Raw genomic sequence first — 17,446 nt, forward strand, 5'->3', positions numbered from 1 at the left:
AATTTTTCATTTTTAGGGTGAAAAAAAAAATCTAAAACGAGGAAATGCAAAGAATAAAATTAGATGCTCCATTTTCAAGAAAATCAATGTTTTTATTAGTTATAATACCATTTGGCGTTAATGATGGGCTTCAAACCAATTCTTAAATTCGACACAATAAAAATCTTCACGACTTGCAGACAAAAACATAGGAAGTGCTATCATGACTCCCATAATGCTCATGTATCTTAGGAATCGTGTTAATATAGAAAACTCAACACTATCAATACTCAAATCACAAGCTTGATATAGGAGAGTAAATCTTTTTCTTATATCAAGTCGTTCACCATAAAGGTCTTCATCAATAACTTCATTCAGTCCATCAACTGGTTTAATCAAGTTCTTTTGTATTTGAATTGGACCAACATCTGTATCACCTTCCAATGGATCCTTCTTCTTTTTCTTATCTTTGTCATCTTTCTTATCTTTGTCATCTTTATTCTTCTTTTCATCTGATTTGTCTTTGTTTTCTTTAATATTTTCAGTGTCGGAGATTTCATCTTTATCAACATTATCATCTTCGATAATTTCCTCTTTCTTCTTTGATTTCGAATTACTTTTTGATTTTTCATCTTCATCGCTGTAACTGAAATCACTCATATCATCTTTATGTTTCTTACTCTTCTTGGAATATGATTCATCATCATTACTTTCATCAGATGAATTATCCAATAAATCATCTTCTTTGCCCTTTTTTGGATGAGAGTGTTTTCTTTTAGAATTCTTCTTTTTATCCTTTTCTTTTGCATCTTTTCCTTTATTAACTTTATTTTTATCTTCATCACTTTCTTTGTCTTCATCTTTCTTCTTCTTTTTCTTTTCTTTTTCTTCTGCAGCCTTCTTTTCTTCTTCTCTTTTGATTCGTATTTTATCATTATCAGAAAGCCTTGTTGGGTCAACAAGTTTCTTTTTATCAAGCATACTGGCAACAATTGCGCCAACTGTTGCAAGAACGCCAACAACATCTGCAATGACGACAAATACCGAGTTGACTTTTGCTGGAAGTGGTTTGGCAGCATTGATTGCTGCAACAATTCCGACGACTGCATTAGTTATATATAATATCATATCAACTAAGTTGTTGAGAAATGCGAAATATGGCTTTCTTACTAATGTCAAAATAAACATCAAAATATGTAAAACAGGGAGGCATCCAATGATGTTTTTGTGTGCAAGATTTGCTAAAGTTGTAACGAGTAATACAAGGAACTTATAGATAATTTTCACAATTGACCAATATGGATTGAAATAAGTTAAATCTTTGCAGAACTTCGCTCCAACAGTTTCAACTCTTGACATTAAGCAATGCCACCTGTATTCTTTAGAATCTCCATAAGCTGCAATAGTTTTGAATTGTTTTCTTGCTCTGTATATCAAAACAAAGTATAAAGCAGGGCATCCAATCATAATGAATGCAACAGCCCAATAAAAATAAAAAATCCAATATGTTACAATTTCTTCATCAAAATAAATAGATGGCTGAGATTTAACAACACGAATTGGATTTCCACCACATATATGAGGACACATTCTGATTGCATATTCAATTTGATCGATTGTTAGATTTAATGTACCATGCGTTTCCTTATAAATGTTTGGATTATCTGACATGAAATTTGTAAACATTTTCAAAATAGAGTTTGTGTTGTTAACAGTTATAATATTATTAGTAAATTGCTCTATTCCTGGATAATTATACCTTAATGTATTAGAACATGGAATACAATGAGCTTGATCTTTTCGTAATAGATCATTACCTCGATAAGAACCCCAGTAATATCCTTCTGGACATTGTACAGTTGTACTATAAATCATTTGGAGGAAATACGTTAAAAGAGGAATATAGAAAATATCTAAGAATAATGTGAATACTGTGAATGTGAGTTTCTTGAAGATTACTTTAATTTTGAGTTTTAATTTTCGAGTCCACTCACACATACCTAGTAATCCTCTAAAGATGAAGATAACAGAAAACATTGATAAAATAACTACGACAATTATATCTTTTTCTCTAAAAATAAAGGCAACAACACCAAAAATGACACCAAAAATATTTTTGTAATTTCAGTACAAAGACTCGGTTCATATGATTGCAGACCTTCTTTTATTTTTTGAAGATATTCTTCTGGATCATGATTTGAATAAATAATTTTCTTTTGTTCATTAAAATCTTCCTCCGAAGGTGCGTATTTGATATCATCGATAGCATTGTTCCAACATTTGCATACAAAATATCGAAATGTAAAGGCAATTATTGATGAAAAAATAACTATTAAGATTTGTGCATAAATTGGTACTTGATACAATGACAAAAAGAACACAGGAAGTGCTGCTGTAAAATAAATTCCAAATCTGAATACAACGTAGAAATAATGAGTTCCTGATATGAAACTTGGAACGATAGTAGTTAATGATAAGATAATAAGAATGGCTAACATGAGAAATCTGAAGTCATGATTATTTAAATAATCTAATGTATTATTTGCAATTAGCATAATAAAATTTTTCAAAGCTCCGGCCCATTTCTTGATTTTCGTTGTAATTGGAAACTTATCGAAATCAATGGCAGATCCAATGTTTTGCAAAAATGTAATTAAAGACATTATTGCACTTGTCTGACTCAAATTTCCCATCAGTACAAATACTTAAAAATTGATTGAAGAAACTCATAGATTTTTTTTATAATCAAACAAGCAAAGTTATAATTTATCATTAAGCCATAAGTTTTAACATTTTTCCCCTTGATTTTGGCCACTTTTTTTATCGTTTGAAAAACTATAGTTTTTGAATTTATAAATTATTTATAGTTTTCAATAAAAATATATAGATAATTTCGATGAACATTTTTTTAATATAAATCCATATTTGACATGATATATTTATCACTGATTTAGTTTATATTATAATTACTTTATTAATTTCGGGAATTGAATTCAAAACCGAGTAATTTCCTAAAATGACAAGCAATCGGAAATTTTCATAATTCACATTTCTCAGTGATCTCAAATTGATGCTAAATATTAACGTGAATTACTTTTGTATTACATCTCGACATCGAAAATTAACTTTTATACATTGAATGATTAATGAATAAGCCTAAAAGTTAAACTTACAAAATTCTATTGCATTCAAAAATATTTACTGTTATAAAAAAAAAAAAAAAAAAAAAGGTAGTGGGGCTTCCAGGCACTTCGTGCCCTCTAGCCCCCCGTCACTTTTCTGTCACTTTTCAGGAAAAAAACATTTTTATTAAATATAAAATGAATTTCACAAAACCACCGTTACCCTTCTTTGGAAATAAGAGTAGATGTAAAGATATTCTATTGAGAGAACTTAAGAAACTACCGAATGGTCTAACATTTGTAGATTTGTTCGGTGGAAGTTTCTATATATCCCATTTGTGCCATACTGTATTTCCTGACTCAAAGATTATATGCAATGACTTCGACAACTATATGAACCGTCTCAAACATATACCAGACACAATAAAATATTGAGTGAGTTGAAAGAAAAGATACCTATAGGTAAGATGGAACGTATACCATTAGATAAGAAAAATACTGTCAGAGAGGTTTTGAAAAAAGCAGAATATATAGACTGGGATAGTATATCTGCTAGACTATTATATAGTGGTGCTATAAGAGTTCATGACATTGAAACACTTATGTCAAAAGTTTTATATCTTAACTATACAAATGTTTTCAAAGAGGACATAGAAAAATATATTGAGGGTATAGAGTTTGTGAGATGTCGTTGGACAGAGTTGTATGAAAAATATAAAGACAAGGAAAATGTTTTCTTTATAGTGGACCCGCCGTTCTATAACACATGGGATTTTCAATACCAAGTAGACTGGACTTTGAGAGACTCTTTAGAAACTTTAGACGTTTTACATAACTGTCCATGCTTTTACTTTACATCCGATAAAAGTGGTTTGGAAACCGTTATGAGATGGTTAGAGGACATACATGACTATGAGTTTAGATATGACAAGATAGAATATGAGAGAGGTCCTATAAACCGGAGAAAGTGTCATAACAAAGAAATTTTACTAGTAAGTAAATGTGGTTTGAAATAGGACTACTTGTTTTAGGTTTTTTCCATTGTGTCATTTACTTATTTGACGTGGCAGAAAGATATAGAGAATATGAAGATGAACCAATGCCTGCAAATGTTCAGCATATGTACTCGTAAGAGATATTTTTATCTAATATTAAATGGACGCACAGAACTTAGCGAATGCACAGCAACCTGGACAACCAAACCCAGAGAATATTCCAAATGAAGTTAGAATACAAACTGCAATGGCAAACTATGGTCAAGTGCCAACAGATGTACAAATGCAAACTGCCATGTCAAATGACGCTGCGTTAGGCTTACCACCATGGTATGCAAATATGAGATGGAAAGAGTTTTATACAAACCCCGAAGTGGGATATAAACAACTCTATGCAGATGACGCGAACACAGGAGTTGACCCAGAGTATGTTTTCTACCAGAGGAGAAATAGAATGTATGAGCTCCAGTTAAAGAATGCTATGGAACTCAGAAGGAAACGTAAGAGACTAGGTGGACATTAGATTTTTACATATAGTAAAATGGGTTTCTTCAGTAGTATTGGAAACTTCTTTCGAAATGTTGGAAGAGGTATATGGAATGGAATAAAAACCGTAGGAAGGGGAGTATGGAACGGAGTCAAAAATATTGGCAAAAGAGTAGGTCAGTTCGTTGGTATTATACCTAAAGACCCTGAACCAGAAGAACAAGCTCCTGTTATACAACAGCCTGAACCTGCACCACAGTCTAGTTGGCAACCAAATCCAACACCTCAACCGTATTAAAATTATATTTTTACCGTTCGATAGTAGTTGTATATGAAACTAAGTTCTAAGTAAAACGCATGGTATAATGGAATTATTCTCTTTCTTCCATCTGTTGTAAACCATACTTGAAAGTCTGAAATACTTCCACTCGGTGGTTCATATAGCTTTGTAGGTTTTTCGTAAAAGTCATTTGCCAAGCATAAAAAAGAGTTTTGTGCACCAGAAAATGAAGCATGAACTATAATAGCATCTGAGTCGAAAACATTTTCATATGTTCCATTAGGGTTTTCGACTTCATAAAAGTTCGGGTGTACTGGATATTCTGCAGGCTGATTTAACATCCTCAAAAATCTATACCATGCCAAGTTGTTATATTTTGTAGAAATATAAACGTCTTCTCCAAGGTCTTCTATTCTATCGATTTTAACAGTTGCATTTTTCCTGTCATAAACAATATCGAGATGGTACTCTCCTTCGTCAATGTTGTACTGTTTTGCATATTCGAGATAGATATCGTTTATTTTTTCTTGAAAAGCTTGAAGAGTTGTTTCTAAGTTTACAAGCAAATTCACTTGTAAAAGTTTTCCCTGTTCAAATTTCTCATACGTACGTTTCTCTTTGTTATAGTATCGAATTTCAAAAGCGACCGTAAATGGGAAACCATGTATGGCTTCTGAAATGAATTTCATTCTACGAAAGCCAATAGCTTTTGTGACGGATGGGTCTCTTAGCCATCTTAACGGGTAGTCAAAACGATAGCCTTCATGCTTTACGGTCTCTGTCTCAAACTTTTGACCGACATTCGTAAAAAGTTCATCTAATGGTTTAGTTGTAGCAACTCTAGAATTTTCTTTTTCTATTGAAAGCATATTTTATCTAGAATAAAAATGTCGAAAGAAACAGCGTCTATGAGAGAAATACAACACAACCGACAACTCATTGTACAAGCTCTAAATAAGAACACAACAACTTTTCAAACTATTCTAAGATATCTGAGTCATTGAAAGAAGGAAACTTAAAAACTGACATTAAACCCATTGACAGACGAGTTTCTGTTTCAAGACAGTAAGAACCATACCTGTTTTGTATAAATCCAAAAAGAACTTTAAACGAGAAACCTATAGATGAACTTCTTTTGAAAGCAGATATTGACAACAAAGCTGACAAAGAGTATGTAGATGCACAAGAGACTATATTCTCGCATGGACAGATAGAACATACCCACAAAAACATCATACACATAACATCTATGACGTAGATGAACTACCAGCAATGTTAGATGACAAAGCAGATAAAACATATGTTGACAATAAAATGTCAAGTGAAGTGACAAGAGCTGACAAAGAATATTCTAAAAAGACTCATACACATACCATTGCAAATATTACAAACTTACAAGAAACCTTAAACAGGAAAAGTGACGTTGGACATACACACGATTTCTTCGCAACTGTTGGTATAGAAAATATTGAAGGAACGGTTGAAGAAACTGGTGGGGATGTATTAAATTGGAAACCTCCTAACTTTCCACAAGGTTTAACATCGGAAGAAGACATAACAACGATGAGATACATTAGATGTAGAAATGTCTATGTCATGGAGGATGAAAACAAAGTTAAATTCACTGCTCAAGATTTATATGATAAAAAAGCTGACAAAACATATGTTAACGATGAGTTAGATAAAAAAGCTGACAAAACATATGTTAACGATGAGTTAGATAAGAAAGCTGACAAAACAGAGCTTCAAACGTTAAAGACAGAAATACTTCAAACAGTATATCCTATAGGCTCTATTTATACGTCAATGAACTCTACCAGACCAGAAACAGTTCTGGGTTTTGGAACTTGGACTCAAATAGTCGACAGGTTTTTGTATTGTGCAAACTCTTCAAAGGAAACAGGTGGAAGTAAAACGATTTCAGGTGAAAATTTACCTGCACACAGTCACTACATAGATTTAAGTACATCTCAAGCAGGTTGGCATAAGCATAATTTGGGATTGGTCAGCAATGAAAAAGGTAAAGGATATGATGTTAAAGACGACGTTCAGTTTGCTATAAATTGTTTCTGGGTGACACTCAGGGAGAGGAAACCATACACATCGCGTTTCGGGATATACGCAAACAACGGGACAAAGTAAAGACTACATGCCACCTTACATGACAGTTTACGCATGGTATAGAATTGCTTAGTCGTCATTTTCAACTTCTTTAGCATATTCGTCAGCAGTTGTCTTATATTTGTTAGGAACTGTCTTTGAAAGTATACCACCTTGAACTTGACAAGTTTGAAACGAGGTCTGACAATAGTAGTTTTATCTTCTGCTTGCAGTCTGTACATTTTGCCATGTTTGCCTAAAACTTCATAATATTCTCTTGTATACTTTCTTCTATTTTTACGAACACGAATGTGAGTACCTGTCGAGTTCCCATTGTTGTCATAGTCAATAGTATTTTCATATGGGTCGCGTTTAGGTATTTCTATTTTTACTTTGTCACCTTTCTTAAGTTTGAAGCCTGGCATTCTTTCTTGTTTGTCTCTTTTGACTAAACTATTAAATATATAGTCTTTCTCTAAGTCAGGGTTGTTTTTCATTTCTTCGGGGGAGTGGTTTCCCAAACCTTTTTGTTTACGGCTATTGTAAATATTTAAAACTTGTCTCATCTTTGCCATGGAGAAGTGTCTATATTTGTCGTCATATGACATTTCATTTGCTTCACCACCTTGTGGTTGGTTTAAGTCTCTTAAGATTTTTATACAACTGTCAATGACACCAAGAGCAGAATGGTTTTGGTCGACAATGAAATATTGGTTTACATTTTTTGAACGCAGATAGTTTTTAATATCATCTGATTTGAAAGAACTTTCACAGTCAGATGTCAGTTTTGTTGGATGGTATTTGTCAACGAATATTGTCAAAGCTTTTCACATCTAAAATATTTTTGGACTGTAATGGTATGGCTTCACAGTATCTTGTGTTTTGACCGACAAATATTAGCCAGTATGGAGGTCCATCTTCTCTATACCTCGGAATGTTTTCCAAGATATCCATAAACCAAGCATTTGGTGTTGAACTAAAGATTTTTATCATGAGTGCTTTCTTTGTTGCGCTTTAGAAACATAGGGGTCCTTGTTTGGATTCGTCATTTTTTACCCATAAGAAATGGGTTTATTTGGCGCATTAGCAGGAGTTGCATCCAGATTTTTGCCCGCAGTGGGAACAATAGCCAGAGGTGCGTTTGGAATTGGAAGGAAGATTTTGAGTACATTAGGTATACTTAAAGAGAAAGCACAACCTATTATACAAACTGTACAGAAAGGTTGGGAGGTAGCACGAGATGCAGCAAATCTTATTCCAAATCCTGAAACAAGAGGAAAAGTTCAAGGATGGATGGACAATGTAGGAAGACAAGCAGGAAACTACTATAACAAAGCAAATGACTACTATAACCAAGCAGGACACTATATGGACCAAGGTGAAAGATTCTTTAACAGAGGATATAACCATGCACAACAGTGGGTAAACAATAACCAACCGCAACCACCTCAAACTTGGGGAATGTAAAATTTTTTACTGAGATGAAATGAACAATACAGCATTGAGACAAATGGGTTCAAGATGGATTTGTCGACTTCCAGCAGTTACACAACCACGTGTTTGTCAAGTCCTCCCTATACCTCAGGAAGTTTTAGACCGACTTAAAAAACCTAAACAACCAGTTGAAAACAAACCAAACTAAAATTTTTTACTGAGATGAAATGACCGAAGAAGTTGAAACGGTAGATTTGACACCACAAACAAAAAGTTCAGAACCATTGTCAAAACCTGTCAAAGAACTTACAGATGAAGAAAAAAATTCAATAATAGAAAGTGCCAGGTCTGGAAATACAAACCCTAACTATAAAGTCACTTTTCATAGAAATGGAACGGCTAGTATCTCAAAAAAGAAACAGACTCTCACAAATAAAATATTGAAGTCTGAAGGAGTTAAAGAGACAACAGATGGGAAGGTATTCTTCACTGACCAACAGTTCATTATAGAACATCTCATTGACTTAGAGTCGAAATATTCTAAACTTTACAACAAACACAAAAAGTTGAAAGGAAAACAAAAACAAATGGCATATGATATTTACGAAGATGTTGACGACACAACCATACCTGCAAGTGAGGTAAAGTCAGAGGAACCGAAAAGTGACGAAAAACCAATAGAAGAAGGTGAGCCAAAAACTGAAGATAAACCAAAACCAAAGTTTAGTATTGGAACTAAACCAAGTCAACCTTCATTAGCTGGTATGGGTTGGCGTCAAAGACTTCTGGTAGCAGGAGGTTATGTTAAGTAAAGAAAAAAAACATTTTTTTATTTTTATAAAAAATGCCCCCGTATAGAATGGATAGAAGGTCTGCTAGAATAAAAGCAGAGTTAGAAAGATATGGTTGGAGAGTTTCAAAGAAGTTTAAATATAGGAAGGGAAGACCCATAAAAGTCTATGACAAATTGTCTGGTCTTCGCTACGAAATGGACTTGGAAACAGCACGCACAAATTATCCAAACAGACTAGAGAGGTTAGAAGAAGAACGTCTTATGGACATGCCTTTCGATGTTAGTGAACCTCAAGTTGAAGGACACGACGGCTTTGCCAGATTCTACTGGAAACATGACGAACAATTGCATCCTTTGAGAAGGAAAAAAGGAAAAGGTGAAGACGCACATGCTCCCATGGAAAGAACAAGATATGCATATGAAAAGTATCGTGAAGTTAGAAGTAAATTACATCTGGTCGAACCTTTACAGTAAACTTTGACGAAGGAAAGAACAAAGAAGGCTTCATGGGTGTACTTGCTGCCATACAAGACGGAAATAAGAAAGGATACAATCTCAGACTAACCGTAACAGATTTGATGGTCACATATTTACTATGCACATGGCAATGTCACAACAGCCGCACAACTTCTTGACGCTTTCAAGACTACAAAGAGAGAACAAATGGTTGACTCCGACTCCGACATTTTGAATGCAATTGAAGGAATTGCAAGCGTGAAGTTCGAATGGTACCAACCTAACCCTCAAGCAGTCAGACAACATGCTGGGTATTTCCCGTTCAGAAATAAGTCTGACATTGACTTGACAAGGTATGGAATTTACAATTCAATTGAAACAATTGTCAATGAACCTTGTATTCTTACATGTCTCAGGAACTCTGGTCTTGTTACAGATGAGAAGATGAAGTATCTTGAGTCATGTGTGAAGACAAGGTACATGCTCAGAGGTCAATTGGCAAAAATTGCACCGTTGGCAAATGTCAATATCCGAGTCAACATACCTACAGCTAAAGGTTCTTCACATGACGACTATGTTGTTGACAAAGACTTACCATGGTTGAAGATTGTAATTGTCCACAACCACTTCATGTTGAACGAAAGTCTTACAAACCCATTGTTCGGAAAAGGCAAGTGCAACATTGTCAGAGCTGTAAACATTCTTTTCGAGAAAGGTTTGTTGGAACCAATTCCAGATGACAAGCTGACAGAAACTTTTGTACCAAAAGACGAAACAAACTTTTCATTGTTAGCAAGACCAAAAGTTGTTCCAGACAAAGTTCTAGTACAAAAGAAGTACACAATTCCAAAAGGAGTTGGATTGTTCGGATACCAACCTGAACCAGAAGAACTTCCAATGAGGTTGCAAGAACTTCAAGATGCTATAAACAAACTTCCATTGAGACATCCAATTGACGTCAAATTGTATTGGAGAGCATCTGAGTTAGGTCAGAAGGTTTTATATGAAACAGGTTGCTTCGACGATGTTTATGAGATAACAGGAGAAGTTTCTCAGAAGATAAGAGACTCACTTGAATTTCCACAAACTGGACCATTGGTGCGACAAGTTCGACTCAAACGAAAAGATATACTATGTCGACCTTAACGCTGCGTACATGAGGTTTGTCCAATATATTCCACTGGAATTCCAAACGAAGATGGTGAGTTCCCGGGAAGGAACTATACAGTTGGAAAAGTCATACAACAACTGTATGATATTAGGAAAGCTTCAAACCCCAAACTTGCAATGACACTCAAATTGCTTATGAATTCGACATGGGGATATTCCATTAAGAAACCTCAAAGATGAAGAGTAAACACTATGAGAAGGTCGACAACTTTGTTGAAAGGTTCTCCTTTTGTTTTGAAATACGAATTCACTCAAGGTCAAAGTGGCTTAGTAACCACAGTAAAACCTATTGTCGAACATTGGTCTTACCCTCAGTTCGCAAAGGCAGTCCTTGACAACTACAACAAATTCTTTCCGAGTCAAATCCAAAGTGAAGGTATACTATGAGAACATTGACGCGCTCATGACGAACGAAGAAGGGTATAACAAACTCATTGAAATGGGTATGGTCGGTGAAAAGATGGGTCAATTCAAATTGGACAAAATTTTCACCGAAGTTCATGTCCTCTCCAAGCGTAAGTATTGGGGTATACTTGAAGACGGCACAGAAATAAAACATTGCATGAAGTAAAAAAATTTTTATTCGAATTTGAATTTAAATGTGGGGAATTCTTGGTCTCAAACTCATATATAAAACCTGTTTGTCTGTATTTTCGTCGACTATGGCACGAGACACAAACATTGACCAAACGGACAAAAAGTGTCATTTCAGATGGTCAAGCAGCCAATCGCATTCGAGCACTTCGAAGAAGCCTTACGTTCCAAGGGAGAGGGTGTCTGGTGCAAGGCAGAGGTCATGAGACTCTACGAGCAGTACATCCTCAATGCCTGGGAGGACAAATCGTCCTTGGATTGGCAATTCTACCAACTCCTCTGGGACGACCTCCTACGCAACTGGGATGACGAAAGAGTTCAATTCAGAGGTCAGGAACTACTTATCCAAATTATCCGTAATTTAAGCTACTTATCTAAATAAAAACTTAAATTTACTTGGGGTTTCCCCCTAAAATAAAATTTTTTTACTCTTAGAACCACTCGAGGTTCTCCTTACGGTTGTTGAGCTTGTCACCGTCAATGTGTCTGACCCTCGTCTTCTTGTCTGGATTTGGAACCCATTGAATTGCGACAAGCTTGCCCATGGAGATTGAACCGCGATTCCGAAGGTTAAGGTTCAAGTGTCCCAAGTTGTTGAGGACTGGGGTAAGAACCTTGCCTGTCTCCTTGTTGCGGATTTGGTATGGGTAGGGTTGGGAAATTTCGTAAGCGTCATCGGCAACAAGGGTTGCCCAAACTTCCTCTTCTTCGTGTTTCTCTTCTTCTTCTTCTTCCTCTTCTTCCTCTTCTTCCTCGAAAATTCCTTCTTCAATTTGGTACTCACGAATTACGGTGTTGGAGGTTCTGTCCTTTCCGAGTACCTTCCAGATGGCATCTATCTCTTCGAAGAAACGGTAGATGAGTCTGGCAAGGTCTCGGTTCTCTCTCGCGTAAATGCGCAAGGTTTCCGTCAAATCGTTCAGGACTTTCTCATTGGAAGCTTGGTTCATGAGGAACTCACCTTTAAGTCCCTTCATCTCTTCCATAAGACTACTTTGGAGAGTCTTAACGGTGTTTGTCAGATGAGCTTTCAAATTCAAAATTTGAATTTGAACTGGGCGCTTGTCTGGCAACATTGAAAGGACATCTGCCATTGTGTTCGGCTTCGGTGCTTGTTCGGACATCGAAAAAATGAAGTGGTTTGAGAATGACGGTTTTACTTCAAAAAGCTTGTTATGACAGTTATGTCATACAACAAGTTTAAAATAATATCTTGTTCTTCTTCTGAACGTTTGTTGTCTCTTCCGATAAAAGTTTCGAACATGAGAACCAAAAAACGTTTTTTGAGATTGCGGAAGAGTTCAGGCAAACGTTCATATTCTGGATATGTTGGGAGCAGTTCGAAACATCTGAGCTGACTTTCGGACAAAATTGGGACAATGTCAGAAAATTCATCTTTGGTCGGACTGCTTGAAGGTAAGTCCCTTACATGTAAGTAGCTCTGGTAAAGTCTTCTCATTTCTGCTAACTTTTGGAGTATAGCTTCGTAGTTTAGAAGTTTTAATTTTAAATGTCTTATTCCACTCTTGACATCTAAACGGTAACTATCCATGAGGTCAAGAGTAGCTTTGGTTGCCTTAAGAGGAGCTATCTCTTCTTTGACTTGTGCAATTTTGGTTGCAATTGTGATTTGAGCTCCTTCAAGTTCGCCGTCTATGTCGTTCTCAACACCTTCAACCATAGCTTGAAACTCTTCATCGGTCCATTGAGATTGGTGTGGGACGAATTTAACTTGCTTCATTCAAAAAATGAAAAAAATGTTTTTACTCTAAACGTTAAGGTTTGAACTGAACTGGTTGGATGTCGCCTTCACAGGTTATGAAGAACGGCTGACCCGAGAAGTGAAGGAGAGACTGAATTGCCAATTTCATATGGGGTAGGGGGTTCTCCTTGTTTGGTATTTTTATCCATGGGCGCTTTGCAAAGAACTTAACAAGAGCTTCTCTTTTGGCGTCCTTTATGCCATCGTAGGCTGTCCCGTCTGGTATTTGAATTGGAATTCCAGTCGAAGTCTCGAGCTGAAGTGTAGACCTTCCAGAAATAGTGGTGTACTTGACCTTGGGCTTCATGACCTTGCGCAAGTAGTCTTTTACACAGTCGTTAATTTCAATTAGGTAAATTGCCTCGTCAAATCCTTCTGGCATTCCGAGTCCTTCCATCCGACAGGAAAATATTTTCCGGACAAAGGGAAAAATTTTCCCCGACGACAGGAAGAACTCTTCCAGTTGTCCGTCCGTAAACCATTCAAATTTTCGAAAATTGAGAACTTTTTCGTCGAACTTCAGAAAAAGTTCTTCCTTCCGACAGGACACAAACGAATGTCCGACAGAAAAAGTTCTTCCTTCCGACAGGACACAAACGAATGTCCGACAGAAAAAGTTCTTCCTTCCGACAGGACACAAACGAATGTCCGACGTCCCACCAACCGAGCCGATTCCCAAACCAGAAGAACCGACAGCCCCAGCGCCACAACAGTCTCCTCAGCAAGTCCCTCCACCAAATTACTACCAATTTCCACCTCAAGGTTACTACCAATTTCCACCTCAAGGTTACTACCAATTTCCACCTCAAGGTTACTACCCACCACAAGGCTTCCCGAACTACCCTCCTCCTCAGCCTATGCCTTACTTCCCCAACCCTTGGTTGTTCCAGCAAGCTCCACCCCAGCAATCTCAATCTCAATCTCAATCGAAGAGAGACCAAGACTTCGAAGAAGGTCTGAACCGCTTACGCAAAGAGTATGCCACAGCCCCGATGGAAGATGACAGGCTTTCAGTCTCTTCCCTCAAATCGACCGATTCGACTCGTACCACAGATTCGGTTCGTGACCGTGAAGACTACCTCAAGCAGTCTGAGAGACTCTTCATCTTACAGCCATTTACAGTTGGAGCTCTCAAGAACATGCGCAATTACGAAGGTCAGACACCAGCTGGAGACCGCAAAACAGACGTACTCGCAAGAGCAGTCCAACTGGTCAAGACAAAGACGGAGATAGTTGACTTCATTCTTGCAGCTTGCCCATACAAGTAAAAAAATAAACAATTACGAGTTAAACTTTTTATTCTTTCTTTTCTGAGTTGTTTAGAGCTGGTTTCTCTTGTAGGAACCTTTCGTACTCTTCCATGGTCATGTAATTGCGAATTTGGTACGCAATTCCAGGTTCGTTGTTTTTGAACCTTACGTATGTAACGCTTCCATCCTCCTCAGGGAAGTAAGCTGCTAACATCTGACCAAGTTTTCTCGGTGACTCGGAGCTCATAAAAATGTCACTTTTTTAAACCTTAAGTTTTTAGTCTTATTTTACCCTTTGTTTACCCTTTGTTTACCCTTTGTTTGTCAATGTAGTATTGGAGTGCAATTTCTCCAAATTCTCTGTGTCGGAGTTCTTCAGCATTTTCCAAGGTGTGCCTGGAGAACTCAAAGAAGTTGTCAAGAACATACTGCCATGCTGCTCTTCTGAGTTCGTCGGTATTTTGGAAGTGTTGCACCTTCGAGTCTTCGGACATGAAAAAATAACACTTTTTCTATTAAACCGTTTTGGCATTTCTCATGAGTGAGTATAGTTCTGCCGAACCATTGGAAGAGAAGAAGTACCCTTGCTGGCAAAAGACAAAAATAGTTGCCTTAGTTGTCATTGCAATTGTACTTCTCTTCACGTACATAAAACTCAGCAATGGTATTTGCTTTAAGAAGCTACCATCTTACTAAGACTAAACACTTACATTTTTCAAGCTTGACTTTTTACAATTTGAATTTTGTTGCTGAATTCAGCAAAAATAATGTTTATGTTAGAATGTTAGATCTAACATGTTTTCTAACACGTTTTCTAACATGGTCTAAAACTCTTGAATTTTCATGAAATTTACACCAAAAATATAATTTATGTTAGAATGTTAGATCTAACATGTTTTCTAACACGTTTTCTAACATGGTCTAAAACTCTTGAATTTTCATGAATTTTCCCGAAATAAAAAATAAAATTAGTTTTATTTTTTATTTTATTTATTTTTTTTATTTTGTATAAAAGACATGATTTCAACAATCGGCACAACAACAATTCAAACAACTACAGCACCAAACTCGCTAGTTATGAATCCAACATCTATGTTAGTAGAGATGAAAAACTTCATTCCTTCTTCATATACTTTCGAAACAAAAATCCAGAAGATAAAGCAAGAACTTTTAACAAGTAATTTAGACTGTAGTGCGAAAGATGAAACAAATGAACAGTATCTTTATGAAATGCAGGACATTATTGACCATTTACCCAAATTGCCTGAAATCCAACAACAAAAACTAACCATTCCCGAATTTGACGAAATAGAAGTCAAAGCAACTGACTCAGTAGAAATAAAGAAGTTCATACGAAAGGTAAATTATGAATTCCTTGGTTTTCATTGCAACCATAAGGTTATGGACAAAGATTGCGACATGGTATATAAGAACATCTCTGACCTTTACAAATCCGAAGAATTTAAGACCTACGACAACTTTGTTTCATTAGTTGCAAAATGTGTTTGGGAAATAAGAGATAAAGATAGTAGGGGTAAGGTATGGAACGAACAAATAAGACCCGCTATGTTCGAGATGAAGAAAACCATTGACGCCTTGGTTGTTTTAGCAGGTAAGGTTTCAGAATATAACGCAAAAATGAACCCGCAATGTTCAAAATGTAAAGCAGCAATGAGGAAATATAACTACTCCGTCAAAGAGATAGAACGTATGCGAAACGACTATGCAGATTTAAAGAAAGAAGCAGAAAAACCAGCAGAAGATAAAATGAACATGTTAGAATTTCTGAACAAAAACTATCCAACTGCTGACGATTTCCTTCTATCTGACGTCAAGAAGAAGTATAAAGAAACTTTCGGTATCGTTAAAACTTTTGACATCCTTCGTGAAGAAATAGAAGCTACGAAATTGTTTAGAGTCATGAACCATCGCAACATATACCATGTAAAACGCTTGTAAATAGTTATGTTAGAAAACATGTTAGAAAACATGTTAGATCTAACATTCTAACATAAACATTATTTTTATTGAATTCCGTATGAAATTTCATGAATTTCCTCATATGCTTGCTTCCCTCGGAAAACAGTGAAGAACAGCGAGTAGTGAAAAAACCCTGGTCGCCAAAACACTTAGATTTTTCAAGCTTGACTTTTTACAATTTGAACTTTGTTCGCGTAGATATGAATTCTGAAAGAAGTATGAGGGTCTTGTATGACTTTGTACTTCTCCCATAGTTCATGTCTGTCAAACTTACCTGCCATGGACTCTTTCATAAGTTCCATGAAATCGTCTTCGGACAATCCAGGGAAAAGTATAATGTCAGTAAGTATTCTTTTAACATCCTTACTTAAACTCTTTGCTGTCTGTACACAAATGACAACTGAGATGTTAAAGTGTCTGAGCTTCTTAAGAATTCGACACATATCTTGTTCTCTATTCTTTAACAAAGGATGAGAGGCGAAATCATCTAAGATAAGAAGACACCTATGAGGGTAAGTCTTCCAATCGTAAGATTGCAATTTCTTCGAAATGTATTCTATCTCTTTCTGTTTGTTTCTGAAGTGTTTCTTCTCTAATATTCTCTGCATTTCCTCATTTGGGTCTTTAAACTTCGAATTTATATACTCATTTATAGCATTGTACTTCAAAACTCTTCTTTGGTACTTCTTTATCCAATCTAACAACTCAGTATCCTTTATACATACTAACTTAGACTTCTTTATAATATCTTTGAACGAATTGACGGTTTGGTCAAATTGACCAGAAGTACTACAAATGACTACTAACTCATAAAATGGGTTCTTCTCATCTAGTTCTTGTTGTTGTGCAGCCATTTTAAGATAAGTGAAAGTCTTACCCGACCCAGGTGGTGCGATTAGACCTGTTATACCATTCTGAGCAAATAAGAACTTTTCATGTATAGGCTTTATCTGAGCATTTTCTAACTTCCTCTTGTTCTTCTTCAAAACATTCTCAAATTTCTTGTCAATGTCAGCAAACTTTTTTTCTAACATATTTTTAGAAA

The 17,446-nt window shown here is 35.9% G+C and overlaps 12 protein-coding genes and 1 pseudogene across 13 annotated transcripts, besides 2 other annotated features; 7 read left to right on the forward strand and 6 right to left on the reverse strand.

Moving 5' to 3' along the window:
• Nucleotides 1-117: 117 nt before the first annotated feature.
• TVAGG3_0084060 (uncharacterized protein) lies at nt 118-2,016 on the reverse strand (the record flags this gene model as incomplete). Its single annotated transcript, XM_001300344.1, has 1 exon — nt 118-2,016. One exon carries the CDS (start codon nt 2,014-2,016, stop codon nt 118-120), a length of 1,899 nt encoding a protein of 632 aa, XP_001300345.1.
• A 1,237-nt stretch (nt 2,017-3,253) lies between these two features.
• Nucleotides 3,254-10,293: a mobile genetic element.
• Nucleotides 3,300-4,094, forward strand: TVAGG3_0084080 (annotated as a pseudogene). Its single transcript has one exon. A coding segment is annotated over exon 1 (795 nt).
• On the forward strand, nt 4,257-4,619 carry TVAGG3_0084090 (uncharacterized protein; the record flags this gene model as incomplete). Its single annotated transcript, XM_001300343.1, has 1 exon — nt 4,257-4,619. The coding sequence occupies one exon, from the start codon at nt 4,257-4,259 to the stop codon at nt 4,617-4,619; it is 363 nt and encodes a 120-aa protein (XP_001300344.1).
• TVAGG3_0084100 (serine threonine-protein phosphatase family) lies at nt 4,638-4,880 on the forward strand (the record flags this gene model as incomplete). Its single annotated transcript, XM_001300342.1, has 1 exon — nt 4,638-4,880. The coding sequence occupies one exon, from the start codon at nt 4,638-4,640 to the stop codon at nt 4,878-4,880; it is 243 nt and encodes an 80-aa protein (XP_001300343.1).
• On the reverse strand, nt 5,102-5,731 carry TVAGG3_0084110 (uncharacterized protein; the record flags this gene model as incomplete). Its single annotated transcript, XM_001314826.2, has 1 exon — nt 5,102-5,731. A coding segment is annotated over one exon (630 nt), but the record flags the coding sequence as incomplete, so codon positions are not given.
• Nucleotides 8,449-8,604, forward strand: TVAGG3_0084120 (uncharacterized protein; the record flags this gene model as incomplete). Its single annotated transcript, XM_051222176.1, has 1 exon — nt 8,449-8,604. The coding sequence occupies one exon, from the start codon at nt 8,449-8,451 to the stop codon at nt 8,602-8,604; it is 156 nt and encodes a 51-aa protein (XP_051107162.1).
• On the forward strand, nt 8,624-9,208 carry TVAGG3_0084130 (phage tail repeat-like family; the record flags this gene model as incomplete). The annotated part of the gene is made up of 1 exon (XM_051222177.1): nt 8,624-9,208. One exon carries the CDS (start codon nt 8,624-8,626, stop codon nt 9,206-9,208), a length of 585 nt encoding a protein of 194 aa, XP_051107163.1.
• A 1,547-nt stretch (nt 10,294-11,840) lies between the features above and the next one.
• Nucleotides 11,841-17,446: part of a mobile genetic element that runs on past the window's edge.
• TVAGG3_0084150 (uncharacterized protein) lies at nt 12,566-13,150 on the reverse strand (the record flags this gene model as incomplete). Its single annotated transcript, XM_051222178.1, has 1 exon — nt 12,566-13,150. One exon carries the CDS (start codon nt 13,148-13,150, stop codon nt 12,566-12,568), a length of 585 nt encoding a protein of 194 aa, XP_051107164.1.
• TVAGG3_0084160 (uncharacterized protein) lies at nt 13,185-13,568 on the reverse strand (the record flags this gene model as incomplete). The annotated part of the gene is made up of 1 exon (XM_051222179.1): nt 13,185-13,568. One exon carries the CDS (start codon nt 13,566-13,568, stop codon nt 13,185-13,187), a length of 384 nt encoding a protein of 127 aa, XP_051107165.1.
• Nucleotides 13,816-14,439, forward strand: TVAGG3_0084170 (uncharacterized protein; the record flags this gene model as incomplete). Its single annotated transcript, XM_001291800.2, has 1 exon — nt 13,816-14,439. One exon carries the CDS (start codon nt 13,816-13,818, stop codon nt 14,437-14,439), a length of 624 nt encoding a protein of 207 aa, XP_001291801.2.
• On the reverse strand, nt 14,468-14,668 carry TVAGG3_0084180 (uncharacterized protein; the record flags this gene model as incomplete). Its single annotated transcript, XM_051222180.1, has 1 exon — nt 14,468-14,668. One exon carries the CDS (start codon nt 14,666-14,668, stop codon nt 14,468-14,470), a length of 201 nt encoding a protein of 66 aa, XP_051107166.1.
• TVAGG3_0084190 (organellar and viral DNA polymerase type B) lies at nt 15,841-16,380 on the forward strand (the record flags this gene model as incomplete). The annotated part of the gene is made up of 1 exon (XM_051222181.1): nt 15,841-16,380. One exon carries the CDS (start codon nt 15,841-15,843, stop codon nt 16,378-16,380), a length of 540 nt encoding a protein of 179 aa, XP_051107167.1.
• Nucleotides 16,560-17,009, reverse strand: TVAGG3_0084200 (protein of unknown function, DUF4106 family; the record flags this gene model as incomplete). Its single annotated transcript, XM_051222182.1, has 1 exon — nt 16,560-17,009. One exon carries the CDS (start codon nt 17,007-17,009, stop codon nt 16,560-16,562), a length of 450 nt encoding a protein of 149 aa, XP_051107168.1.

The sequence above is a fragment of the Trichomonas vaginalis genome, chromosome IV (genome assembly GCF_026262505.1).
Source record: "Trichomonas vaginalis G3 chromosome IV, whole genome shotgun sequence".
In the NCBI taxonomy this organism is placed as follows: Eukaryota; Parabasalia; order Trichomonadida; family Trichomonadidae; genus Trichomonas; species Trichomonas vaginalis.